This window comes from Danio rerio, chromosome 5 (assembly GCF_049306965.1).
Source record: "Danio rerio strain Tuebingen ecotype United States chromosome 5, GRCz12tu, whole genome shotgun sequence".
Taxonomy (NCBI): domain Eukaryota; kingdom Metazoa; phylum Chordata; class Actinopteri; order Cypriniformes; family Danionidae; genus Danio; species Danio rerio.
The window spans coordinates 17,645,411-17,659,792 of record NC_133180.1 but is presented as its reverse complement, the minus strand read 5'-3'; the positions used below and the strand labels follow the sequence as shown (position 1 = coordinate 17,659,792).

General features: G+C 35.7%; 1 protein-coding gene across 3 annotated transcripts in view; it reads left to right on the top strand.

The window, feature by feature from the left end:
* Positions 1-14,382, top strand: part of galnt9 (polypeptide N-acetylgalactosaminyltransferase 9) — a 182,842-nt gene that overhangs the window by 44,402 nt on the left and 124,058 nt on the right. For all 3 annotated transcript variants that reach the window (XR_012406761.1, XR_012406760.1, XM_001337982.10), the window contains exon 3: positions 10,783-10,949. Coding sequence is in view for 1 of the 3 variants with exons in the window: in XM_001337982.10 (XP_001338018.1) it covers positions 10,783-10,949 (167 nt within the window). In the remaining 2 variants the exon portion in view is untranslated. The remainder of the gene's footprint in view (positions 1-10,782; positions 10,950-14,382) is intronic.

The window sequence follows — 14,382 nt, the reverse complement described above, 5'->3', positions numbered from 1 at the left end:
TCATCTGTTGAACTGCAATCCAGACATCACAAATACTGCAGAAGGCCTATTGGAACATGCATGACCCCAAGATTCTGACAGAAATCAGTCAAGTTTGGTGAAGAAAAATAATGGTTTGGGGTTACAATCAGTATGGGGGTGTGTAAGAGATCTGCAGAGTGGATGGCAACATCAACAGCCTGATGTATCAAGACATTTGTGCTGCTCATTACATAACAAACCACAAGCGAGGGCAAAATCTTCATCGGGATTGTGCTCCTTCTCATACTTCAGGCTCTACATCAAAGTTCCTGAAAGCAAAAAGGTCAAGGTGCTCCAGGATTGGCCAGCCCAGTCACCAGATATGAAGATTATTGAGCATGTCTGGGGTAAGATGAAGGAGGCGGCAATGAAAATGAATTTAAAGTATCTTGATGAACTCTGGGAGTGCTGCAAGAACGCTGTCTTTGCCATTCCAGGTGACTTTATTAATACGTTATTTGAGTCATTGCAGAGATGTATGGATGCAGTTGTCCAAGCTCAGGAGAGTCATACACAACATTAATTCTTTTTCCACTGCACCATGAATTTATATTCTATACTGACTTACTAAATAACTAAATTTTATAACTAAATTATTTTAAGAACTTTGTCTAAGCAAAGTCAGGCCTTACTGTCCTAACTGAATCATTAAAACTCAAGGCAGGATCATATTTTATTTTGGTATAATAACCATAATCTAGAGGCCTTTTGCCTTTCATATAAGCCACTTGTTCATAAAGCTTGGATAGACAACAAGACTTCTGTCTAAAAGTGTCGGTACTTTTAGCAAGATGTGACTGCACATGTTGAAACAATGAAGAAATTGAGAGAAATGACAATATGATACAAAGAACCAGAGTAGACAGATAGACGTACGGACGGACGGACAGATGTATAGATATTTAGCATAATAATTCTATTTTTCAGCTAAAGGAGGAGGAGAATTGCATGTTACAAAACAATGAGATAACAAATTAATTGGAGTATATGTATGAATTATGATGTCATTACTTTGAAATGTTTTGTATTTTGAAATATATAGGCCTTAGTTTAAGCCAGGACTAGGCCTTAGTTAAATTAGGCTATTTAAGACAAATTTTAAAAAATGGCCTTAGTCAAATATATCACTGGTGTGCACCTGGAGAAAAAAAATACACTGATGTATTTTAAGACATCTTACTGCAAGTTTTTTTTGAGTTGAGACAGCTCAAACATGCAATTTAATCTTGACTAGCCTTGTTTGTGAAACCGGGGGATAGTGTTCAACTTTAAGCATTAATCTCTCTTGTTTGTGTTGAGATTCATAGGAATTAAATAGTATTGAGTCAAGTAAATAAATAAATAAATAAAGTAAATAAAAGTACTTCAAATACAATGTATATATGTAATTAGTAATAATAATTAATTACTTTTTTGAAGTAACTTAAAATGTTGTCTGTGCCTACAATAACGTTACTTGAATTATAAATCAAGTTCCAAAGCCTCTGCTAAATGCATATAATTAAAATTTGCATAATTTATAAATGCATACGAATTAAACTAAGAAAAATGGTCTAAAAGAGTCCCCGTGTTACGTTTAAAATTGACTTGCAGTCTGATTGGTTATGCCAATCATATTGTACTGTAATTTCATTTAATATTATTATATATCGTAACTAACTGCTTTAATTACCAGTTTGGCCATGTTTTCAGAAGGAAGCTCTCATTACATCTTATGAGTGAGCAGATAACAAAGCAAATGAAAATGATGTGGATGGCAGCTATAATTTTGATCACAATCCATTGTGTTTTGGTATAACAAAGTGTGCATACATTTTTCAATCAACACCCCCTGAAGGACCAGCAGAAGGAGAGTAGGTGGGCTTTTGTTGCTGTTTGGATGTATTCAACCATATGAATTGTTTGAGTACATCTGGAAGTGGTTAAAAGTGGGCAAGCTCAAAACATTTACACTCATTTACACCTGTATTTGGATTCATCCCATTGTGACTAAATTGGCAAAAAAACTCAGCCGAATACCAGGTGTAAACGGGGGTGTTGCGTCATTTCTGACTGTTTCCCACCTGCAGTTAAGTGTCTGAACATCTCCATTACTGACTCACAGACACTGTGGCTTTTTCACACGTGTGAGTGTGTGGGTGCAAGAGTGTGTTCACACAGGGAAAGCTGTTGCTCCAGATTGGGTGAAGGGATTTTCACTGAGGGGGGGCAAAGCCATTAAATGTTATTGACTGGCAAAAGGGGGACTCAAGGACATCATTAACCATATCTGTTAGGGGAAATATTTGTGTGTTTTTATTTCGTCTAATGGATTAGATAAATTCTAAGTACAGTATGGCTCATTTTAAAGCGGTCATGTGCTTTGTTGTTGTTGTTCCTATTCTTTTTTTAGGACTGTTCTCCAAACTTCACTTAAAATAATAAAAAAATAAATAAAATAAATCTAATCATATTTTTGGAGGTAATATACCTTTCTGTATTGTTTTGACATCCTCATCAAAACATGGGATTCACTCTCTGAAAGAAAGGTACAAATGTTGTCAGCGGGGTGGTAAAAAAAGATGTTTAAAAAGTGCATGTTTGCACCTACAAGCAGGGGCGCCTGCAGGATTTTGTTCCAAGGTACACACAATTACAGGACCGCCCCGCCCCCTTCCGCCAATCATGTCAAGAAACACTTATGCTTGCTGTCAAAGGCTGCATTATTTAAGGGCATTCGTTATGACATGATTTGTTTCCTTTTTAATTTTAATATTTCACTGAAATCTAAATAAAATCACATCAGCTCCAAGGAAAAATCTGACACTCAAGGCGTAATCCTTAAAATTATGACATATTAAAAAATTTGCAAATATATGACAAAAGATTGTGATACAACACAGTTAGTGAAGCATTAATTAAATCCCTACTAATCCTTAAAATCTTCCACCCACACAGTTGAGTAGTGGACGGGCTGAAACAAAAATATAATTCATATATTTTTCTTGGAAAAAATATATTTTTAAAACTAGGTTCGTATATTGTTCGTCTCTATGTTTAAATATTTTTCTTTGTCAGTTATCTTCTAGATCAGGGGTGTCAACTCAATTCCTGGAGGGCCGAAGCCCTGCACAGTTTAGTTCCAACCCTGCTCCAACACACTTACCTGTAGATTTCAAACAAGCCTGAAGGACTCAATTAGTTTGATCAGGTGTGTTTAATTAGGGTTGGAACTAAACTGTGCAGAGCTGCGGCCCTTTTGGAACTGAGTTTGACACCTGTGGCTTAGATAAAATAGATGAACGAATAACATTTGAGGTGACACACTTCAAAACAAATCTGCAATATGCTTTAACAATGCTGAACCACAAACTAAAATGTCAAATAAAATAATAATCTAGCCTAAATAAAATTAAAGTGAAATATTCAGTTTCAGAGAAGCCTATATTAAACTGTTTTCCATGTTGCACCGGTCAATTACAATTTAATTAATTTAATAAAATCATTTGATAGAGCAGGACATGCGTTTATATATTCACATAGGCTTTATTCACCACAGTACTGAATATGTTCCCACATTACCTCAATGGAACAAACACGGTTGAAGGGTGAAACAACTCTGGTCTCCAAAACTGGTTGTGAGAATGGAGATGTCTGCTTATTTGTGCCAGTCTGTCAGATAAAATAGTTTAAAACACCTTGAATGGTAGCTATTATGGGTATGTTTTATGTATAATAAAACATACTTATAACACACCTGCAACCCTCCCATTTATTTTTCCGGGATAGTCCCGTATTTTTAATCTTTCTATGAAAAGTGAAAGAAGCATCAAAGAGCCGATCACAAATGTGATGTAATTGCATGAGCTGTTCAAGAGATAATTGATTGGCTACAGAACAATCCACTTGCCTAATGAAACAAACATTCCTAATTAACCTAGCAAAGCCTTTAATACCGAATACCATTTAAGCCGAATACAAGTATTTTGCTAAATAATTATTAAAATATTATATACTGTTATTGTGGCAAAGGCTAAATAAGTTAGTCATTAGAAATGAAATATTAAAACTATTTTGCTTGAAATGTATGGGGGGGAAAACTCTCTGTTGTGTAGCACTTGGGAAATATTTGAGAAAGAATTTCACAAAAGGGCTAATGATATTGACTTCAAATCTGCATTCTTCATAGACGGGTGCTGCTTTTTTCAGTTTAAAAACATAAATATTAAATAATAAAGCAACAATGATCACAAGTTAAACAGTTACACTTATCTGGAGCAACTTTATTGTCAAATTTAATATACTGTAGTTGACTTGGCATTGTCTTTCTTTTACTCTTGTGCAGCTGTGCATTAATGGATTTGCTTATCAGTGTTTGGACTTTCAGCAGTGAAATTTAAACCACACTAAACTGAACTAAGCAGAACTTCAACTCTGAAAACTGGATTGACACAGTTTCCATTTACTAGTACTTCTATGTTAAGCTGCTTTGACACAATCTGTTGTAAAATCTCTATAGAAATAAACATGAATTGAATACTCGACCTGAAAAAACAACATCATCATTGCGTTTGGTAATGAATCCATGATAACTTGAAGTGAGCAAAGGCCAAGTTCTTACTGATGTAGCCTGAGTCTTCATTTTAAAGGGCACCTAGGTTACCCCATTTTTCAGATTTATCATAAGTGTTTTGCGTCTTTAGAATATGTAAAGTTTCAGCTTAAAATACCCATCAGATTTTTTCATCATATCTTTTACAAGATCCCTTTTTTAACATTTTTTTCACCAGGGAACCGTTTAGTCGTACTGCGCCTTTAAGGATAGTCCGCCCCGCCCACCATTTCTACGTGCCTTTCTGAGTGCCTTAATCTCCTCCCTCGGCTGCGTCAGACAACAGACAGACAGACTTAAGAAGAAGATCTCACGTAGTGTTTGTTAGAAATACTACAGTAAGAACTTAACTAATGAGTATTTGTTGTGGAGATGCATCGATGAGTCACACACACACAATGTCAATGTACAAAGTTCACGCTCACGCGCACACACAGATAAACACACACACAGACAGACAGAGCGCGTTTAGCTTCCCACTCTTTTTGCACGCATATGTGACAGGATACAGGCTGGTCTCCACTGCTGTATGGATATCTGTTATGTTAATGTACAAAATAAACCTGATTTAACATCCACAAACCGGGATTGAAGCGTCTTCTTTCATAATTGTTCTGACACGCGGCTGTGCTAAAGAGAGTAAAGCTGGAGTAAATCACTGTACTTCATTACACACATGCTCTGTTTTAAAACATTTTAAACATGTGAAACTTACTCTTGATCACATTTGATGACGATTGATGATCCTAGCGAACTGAACAGACCTTTTATTCCTGGTTGCTTTGCGCACGTCTGGCCTTGTTGACATGATTATACACGTGACTACGGACACATGCTACGCGAAGCTGTCAATCAATTCGGTGGGCGGGGGGACCGCACTCCTACGTCAAGTTGCGGTCGATCTGAAAACCGCTACAATTGGTCCACCGTTTTTATGTTGTTAAATTGAAAAAAAGCACTGGGTGTGTTTATTTCACCCCGATATGACAATCTATATTCTATATATACACACGTCTGTCCAAACAGCTTGAAAAGTAGATTTTTCACCATAGGTGCCCTTTAAAATCAGTGTCATTCACTCTTTTTTAATGTTGGAATCAGGTCAATTGAGGTCAATCAATTGTAATCCCCCTGAATGACCTGCTATATTTCAGAAGATCAGTAAATGTTGATCTCTCAGTTTACAAACCCTTTAAACATTTTAATAAAAAATGCACTGTAAGTTTTCTGCTGGTTTGACTGTTTACACTTGCAAACAGCCTTGTAAATGCATGAATTGTTAATGAGCAGATGAGCTTGTGTAAATGTGTGATGATTTTCTTACTGTACATAAAGACGCACTGAGGGTTTTACGTAAGACATTTTGTTTTACACTGATATCCACATGAGTCGTTCTACTGATTAAGCTTCTTAGTTTTTACTGATCTATAAAGGACAGATTGAAGTTTCCAGTGTTTGCACAAGTGGTGTTTTGACATATTTCTAACCTCCAGCAAAAATATGCCATGGAATAATCTATTCAACTGCATACCTCCACTCCAAATCTCTGTCCTTCAAAGACAATGCAGCAAAACCCCAATGCATAGCATGACTGACAGGCAAAGGCACCACTCCAGGGTTTCTGATGAGCTGTTACACACAAACCGCGGTCAGATCCTTTTTGCTGTTTACAGCCTTGGGCTAAAACAGAGACTCGTGTGATTTCTCAGGACACCTACAGTATTTCAATGACATCTGTCTGATAGGGACTTTGTGCTTGTTATTTCACAAAATAAATTCACCCTATTCAATACTCCGCATAAATAACCACTGTTTGTGGTAGAATAATAGTGTGATAGACTAGGCACAATTACCTGCTGTCTTCAAATCTTTCCGGAAAATAATTTGTGCAGGCTGTAATGAAGGAAATACCCATGTATTAATTGGCACACTCATTGTTTTAGTGGAGCATTAGTCATCTGTGATCGGTAACTGTTATATTGTGGAATGAATAGAGGAAAATAAATGTCTGACATTTTCATTGTGCTATCGAATGCTGTAATAATTACAACAAACAAATACAAAGTTGCGGAAATAAATAGAATTCTTTTTATATATTTTTTGTTTAACACTTATACACACACAAACACAGCTATATGTATGAGGAGTTCCCATAGACATAATGATTATTAAACTGTACAAACTGTATATTTAATGTTTCTCAATACCAAGTACCCAAAATTCAGACCTGTGGAAATTCAGACTTGCCAGGTTCAGACTTCCAAAAATAAACTCCCCCGGACGCGAGGACACAAGTCAGGTACTTCTTAAAATGGAATGGAAGCGTACTTTATAACGTCACTTACCTCACCATGGATTCATCGGTTTCACTGTAGATTAGCAATTAAATGATTTTATTATATAAACGACAGCCTTATAATTAAAATAACTTGAATATTATAAATAAATATTTTTGATTAAAGAAAATATAAATGTAATTCACCCTAAACGTGGATTGAAATGGTTTATTATACACAGATTCGTGTCTTTGATTCAACCCAGGCTCATTTTGAAAACGTACCTCAATATACATTTCTGGAGACCATCAAATACGTCCCAGGAGGTACGTTTTTTGCAGGTTTTGTTTTCGCGAATCCACAAAAAACACTTTTGTGTACACTTTTTGAGATCTCTCGGCAGTGCGATCTCCTTCCCTAAACCCAATCCCAATAGTGCTTACAAAAGCGCAGATTGACCCGCCCATCCACTTCCCTAAACCCAACCGACAAATTTAAAAAGCAATTAGGAAAAAGGAATGTCCTTGTCTGATTTTTTACCACATTCTTACCCTGTTATTTATTTATTTAAATTTTATTTTTTTTGTCTTACCTGCTTTCTGAAACCGTTCTTCACCAGACTCAAACCCAGTTGTCAGGGCCATCTCCTCTCTGCATCTCAGGTCCAGCGATGTAAATGGCTAGCTAACTGGACAAACTGTTAACCGCCGGAAAACCGTTCATATGGATGTAAGCGGTCAGCTGGTAATCGCAAAAAGAAACATTGACATACTTGTGGCTACATAATTCACGATCTCCAGAAATTTATATAGGGCTACATTTTTAGGATGAGCCTATGCTGCTTTAATTACCAGATTTTAAAAACTACAATGGACATTTTACAAGTATAAAGTACAATATGTAAACAATTGGAAATAAAGATAGCTTTAAGTAATTTGGTAAACAAAGACAAACTGTAAAACATGTAACATAATTAAAAATAATTATAAAACATAACAAAATAACACTGCCAAAATAATACACCTGAGAGCAAATAACAGATTTAAAGATACTTTTGTAAGACACACACAAAATGTATTATATGTCATGTCACAATATGCTGTCTATGCTACAATAGACAGATGAGATCCAGCGCTACATCCAAGATGGACTGGCAGATGTAAAGTTGCTCTTGCCAGAGGATGTGATGATGAAGCTCCCGCTGACAGGCTATGCCTAAATTAAAACATGTTGTCAAAAATACATGCCATCTTTGTAAATAGACCACAGATTTGAGTTTAAAAGAACTACATTCTCACCTGAAATACTCATAAAACTTTATTTTGTGATGCAACAGAGGAGTATTTTTTAAATCGTGCGGGTTTTCTCCTCTGCCATTAGCTTTTGCTGATTGAGCTGCAATGCATTCTGGGAGACCTTGGCTTCACAAGTTTGCACAAGTCACTTTCTCGACAACAGGATAAGAGCAAGTACACAACCAGAAATTTTATCTGTACTTGACAAGATGTGAACTTGGAATTGCACAATACATAGGAGATGGTTGTTGATGCTTCACGAGGATGCAAGTCAATTACAATTCAAAGCAAAAAACAAGATTATTTTACCTCCCTATTGGCAAATAAATTTACTTGTTTTAAGGAAAGACTCTAAGGAAAGAAGGAATTTTTAGTTAAGGTGAAAACAAAATAATTTTTCTTGATCTAAGGATTTTTCTACTAGAAACGAGAAATCAAAGTACGAAAAAAAAAATTTAAAAAAATTAAATATAATATTAAATAATATATATATATATATATTTTTTTTTTTCTTGTTTTGTTTTTTTGCATTGTGATTATTCAAGTTCTGTACCTAAGACACCGTAGAAAAATGCCAATAGTGATTTAAACCATCTTGTGAAACTATTTATATCGCAATATTTATTGAAGAAAAATAATATATTGCAATGTCTGAGCTTTCCAATATTGTGCAGTCCTAATTGTAATGCAATATTGATGCTTAAGCATGGTTTTGTTAACTTGGAATTGTGCAATACGATTAATAATTTTTCCAGTATACCTTTTTCAAAATACCTGTATATATCAATACATTCCTCAATAATATGATTGCTCTGAGAATTTTAATCGGCTAAATGCCAAAGCTAGTCTTTGTAATCGTATTTTATGAAATATAACCTATTCCTGAGCTCCATAATCCTCAGCCATATTAAAAGTGCTGAGAGTAAAGTCCATGCGGGCTGGTGCCTCATGCTGTTTTCCCAGAGCTCAGGATGGATTTCACAGTGAGATGTTGATCAGGAACTTATGGTTTCCATAGTAACCACTCTGCATTTACAGTGTGGAATAATGGCCATGTTGCAAGCCTGAATTTTTCCCCAGTGTGGCCTATCTTTTTTTAGGGCTGTATAAAGGTTTGTTTTACAGAACGATTTGTAGATTGTACTTCCCAAATAACCTGCCCTGTGTTCTTTGTGTTATCCTGTTAATTCCTCTATGCTGTAATTTTTGATTGCAAACAGCATACGTATCGTATGATGATTATTTTGCAACCATTTAGCTTATTTTAAGCCAAGCCCAGACTGAAATAAAATTTCAAATCATTAAATTTACTAGATTTTTTAAGGTAATTGGTTTATATGGGTAATAATTTATATGGGCAGAATTTAAACCAAAAAGTTGAACATTTCTAAATTCAGTTTGTTTGTTCAGCCCATTTAAATTGTTTGCAACCATTTACCCTAAAAATCTCAGTAAATCCAATGAAATCCAATGATATTTTCAGTAAATGGATTGTATGCATGCATGCAACTACCAAGTTCTACCAAAGCCACAATTGTTTGCAGCATTCTGATGAAGACACTTAGAATTTCAATGAACTATAAAGGAAGCTCCCATATAATAATAATAATAATATTATTATTATTATTATTATTATTATTATTATTATTATTATTATTATTATTATTATTATTATTATTAATAATAATAATAATATTAATAACAATTATAAAGAAAAATACAAATAATAACAAAGCATGCAAATAGAGAGCTACAAGATAGCGGCTCACAGAACAAACCACTGTTGTCCAATAACTCCCCTATTTATCCTAACTTGCCTAGTAACCATAATAACCTGTAACTGTAGGACACTGACAATGGTGTTGAGGATCCACATGCATTACTTTATTCAACTGAGAATGGTCAGACAGGCAATGGTCAATACAGGAGAGAAGCAGGAGCATGCAGGTTATCTGAAAGAGTAGTCGGGGCTCAGGCAAAGTGATCAGTTTAGGCTGCAAACAGCATAAAACAATTAACAGAATCAGAAAACAGAAAACATCCAAAATCGCATTTTTCCATACTATATAATACGCTAAAAACAGTATGTGAGCCGAGTACTATGTCTGAATTCATAGAATTTGAAAATCAGTATGTGAGAGGTGAGATTCTGAAGTGCGCATCGGATGGATGCTACGCTATCCCATGATGTCCCACTAGAGAGAATTTATTAATGGGAGTGAAGTGACGCAACTGGCGTGGGTAGGTCATGTGATGATGACGAAATGGCGGATGTTGTACATCCAAGTTCTATTCATACTGCTCACACTCTTACTGTATAGAACTAACTTTTCTTATGGCTGAGTAGAACGTTTAAATTCAAATGCAGTACCTACTAATTAGTAGGCAATTTCGGTAGCAGCCGTTCGAATGCTTTGAATGTTACAAGGTAAACTAAAGTGTCACCAATATTTTTAAAGAATTACAATTGCACAGGACGGTTAATAATTCTGACTTCCACTGTATATATATGGTCATTTGTCATCCTGTCATATAAACTGATTGAATGGTCAGTTTTTAAGGCTGCAAACCGATCACACTGCTGTCTGTTTTTGTCCAGGTGTAAGCAGCTGACCTACTCCGATGACCTTCCCCAGATCTCTGTGGTCTTCATCTTTGTGAACGAAGCTCTTTCTGTCATCCTTCGCTCAGTTCACAGCATGGTCAACCACACTCCGGCACATCTGCTCAAAGAAATCATCCTGGTGGATGACAACAGCGACAGCGGTACGGACAAATCCCTTTGTGTCTCCTTTATAGGTTTCACCTGTTTATTGCTTTGTTTTGTCTGAAACGAACTCCGCTGTAAACGTTTCTGCTGTTGCTCCAGACATAAAAGCTTTTTACAAAGGAAGTGTACATAAAATGCTGTGTAAATACACACCCCAGGATAAAATATGAGGAACCTGTTTTGGTATACAGCTACAGTCTGTGTTTTCGTCTAGCAAACAATCATTTTTGTTGCTTGGTTGGAGGAAAAATCAACAGCAAAAGAAAAACAACCTCGAGAGTAAACCCTGAGGTGTGCATTCTTTAACACTGTTTCAGGTTTTTCCTTTAACAAAAAAAGATGGATTGTAATAGTTACAGTTGCCACTGAGTCTTTTTCTTTTTGTCTGTTCATAAATATTTGACAGCCTAAAAACAGTCCAGATTCTAAGTAAACAAATTTACCCTTTTTTTTTGTTCTTAGTTCACTTTCTTATCCTTTGGATCACATTATTTTTTAGGCTTATTCTCTCTCAACAAAACATCAACTATTTTACATCAATATACTCTTTATTTGATGCTTACTAATAATTGATAAATTAGTTGTTACATTTACACAAAACAATTCCTCACAATTCCTTCATGTTTTCCCAACAGAAATCAATTAAGTTAACCTAATTTTTTTTTACAAATTAAGTACATTGAACATTACCAGGGCTTGACATTACACCTGCCAAATGCGGGTAGATTTCAGCTTTTAGACAGGCACCGTCACTAGCCACTTTGGCCGGTTGGAAATAATTTTTATATTGTAATTTCCTTAAAAGCTGAGTTCAAAAATAAGAATGGTACAATATGCCTGCAAATGCGATTTTAGAATCAAGAAGCAACATGACTGACAAAAATAGTTGTGTTCGCGCGAGTAAAAGAAAGCAGGTACCTAATGAGAGGATGATCACTCACGCTAAAAGCTGATGTGGTGCGCGCAACTGTTTTAAATTTGTGTGTGCTCCTGTTTCCTTGCATGAAGCAACCATACCAAGCAACTGGTGTGATCAATTCTCTTTCAAATAGACTAGACAAAAAGTGATGAACATGCACCCACAGTCCTTTTGTTAGGAGCACAGGTTGCTGTCTCTTAAAACATTTTTTGAACAGATTATTAATTGGCCTAACGTTAACTGTGTGCACGTGATCATCCTTCAAGTATCACACATGGTATTTTAATAAAAAGTATTAATAATAATAATAATAATAATAATAATAATAATAATAATTATTATTATTATTATTATTATTATTATTATTTCATTATTATTTTACTATTATTATTATTATTATTATTATTATTATTATTATTATTATTATTATTTGTTGCACTTGATCAAAAATACAATAAAACATAACCTCATGAACTATGATTGGTCAGATAATCCATCATAAATAATAATTATATGTATTAGGGAGAACATGCAAACTCAACACAAAAACGCCAACTGAGCCGAGGTTCGAACCAGCGACCTTCTTGCTGTGAGGCGACAGCACTACCTACTGCGCCACTGCTTCGCCCATTTACTTATCACAGATAATAATTACAATAAAGAAAAAATACAAGTAAAGCAGAAATATTGTGAAAAATAGTCAGTCACATGATCCTTCATGAATCGTTTAGCTGATAATAATGTTATATTAATGAAACTATGACGTTCAAATGGAGCACCATTAATAAAGGAATATTGTAATATTTCATAATATTGCTGTTTTACTGTATTTTTTTATTTAAAAAAAAAAAAATTATGCAAACTTTCCACATTAGTTTTTTTGTTTGATTTATTGAGTTGTGCCTACAGATAATAATATTTATTAACTTTTATATTACACTTTTCTATATACTCCAAAATGTTACAAATAAGCAGTTTTAGCAGCTATACACATTTAAAACAGCAGCACTTCTCAATCTTGATTGCGAAACAAAAAGATAAACCCACACATGGCGAAACATTACGCAGAAGTGTTGACTGGCAGAACTGCTATCTTCCCAATTCGCTGTTATCTCAAACAGTCAGCGTCTCTGGATGTGGCTCTGGTCGCTTCTAATTTCATATGCTAATTTCCTGCTGATGTTTCAGCTTCTTTCCAGCTGACATTAAACTGTTAACATGCAAAGGTTGCCTGCTTGACCTTTTCTCTGCGCTGTAGCTTGTCGTCTCTGGTTTAACACAAACGCCCAAAATCGGCTGGAGGTGCAGCCACCGTCACCACTCGAATAATGAATTGACCTTAGCGAGAGCGTGTTTCTATCTCTATAAGTCTCTTGTCCATTATGAAGACGTTTAATAGAGTGGCGTTCTCCTGTTCCACTATTCACTGAAGCCAATAAGGGTTTTGTCCTCCTCTTCTGTCCTTCCATCATCCCTGTCTGTTTGGATTAATCTCAACCCAATCCTGTTATGCAGGCCAACATTCATTCTCACCTTGTGAATAATATTAAGGGACATCGCGTCTATTTTTCTCATCTCATCAGACATGGACTAGTATTGCGCCCTTTTGAAACTCAATTCATTTAGACGTTGCTTGTAAACATACTATAATGGGTTTCAATTCAAATAAATAGAAATTCAGCCCCTTTGAATGAGGAGATTGTTTAGTACTTTTCAAGGACGCTCTTTTATTTGAGAACCCAGCTTGTAAATGTTGACTTCATGCCTAAAATCAAACAACGCAGTTAAAATACTTATACATTAGGAATTTAAAGTGGACAGAATACACAGTTTCTACCAATCTCCTGTTAATCTTGATTGCCTATAGAGTAGTAATACATCCTTCATCTAGAAAATGCCTTTATCAGATGTATGTACTTTAAGGCAGATAGACCTGGAACAATTATGTTATCCACTGAAAAGGGGTGGTCCAGAGTGTATTTTTAAGGTTTGTTTGTGTTTGTAAGAGCCTACTCACACTATGCTATCCGTACCATGCCCAGGCCTGTTTCCCGAATCGTTTGAGAAGTGTGAGTGCGCTGAAACGGTTCACTTGGTCAGCCCTAGCCCGGTTGGAAGAGGTGTGCCTGAGCGCGGTTCACTTGGGCTTTGGTGCGGTAGGCTTGTGTGTGAGTGCAAAACGCGCCAAAGCCCGAAACTAAAAGCGAGACGTGACTTTAAGGGACTGTTTCATATGAATTTATTTATCATTCGTACTGTTCAGTGAACACAAGCTGCCGTAGTTTCTTAAATACGCAAACCCCTCACTGCAGGACAGCTGCGCACCTTCAGCAAACCCTTGTAATTCCTGCAGCACAAGGGCTTTGTGATTGTTTTTGAGCATCAAAATTAGCTGATCTGTACGGTGAAATATATGACTGCGTGTCACCGCATCCCTAAGGACTAAAGCGATATAACTAGAGAAATCTCAACTGTGGTGAACGAGAGCGCTTACTGAACAGCGCAGCATC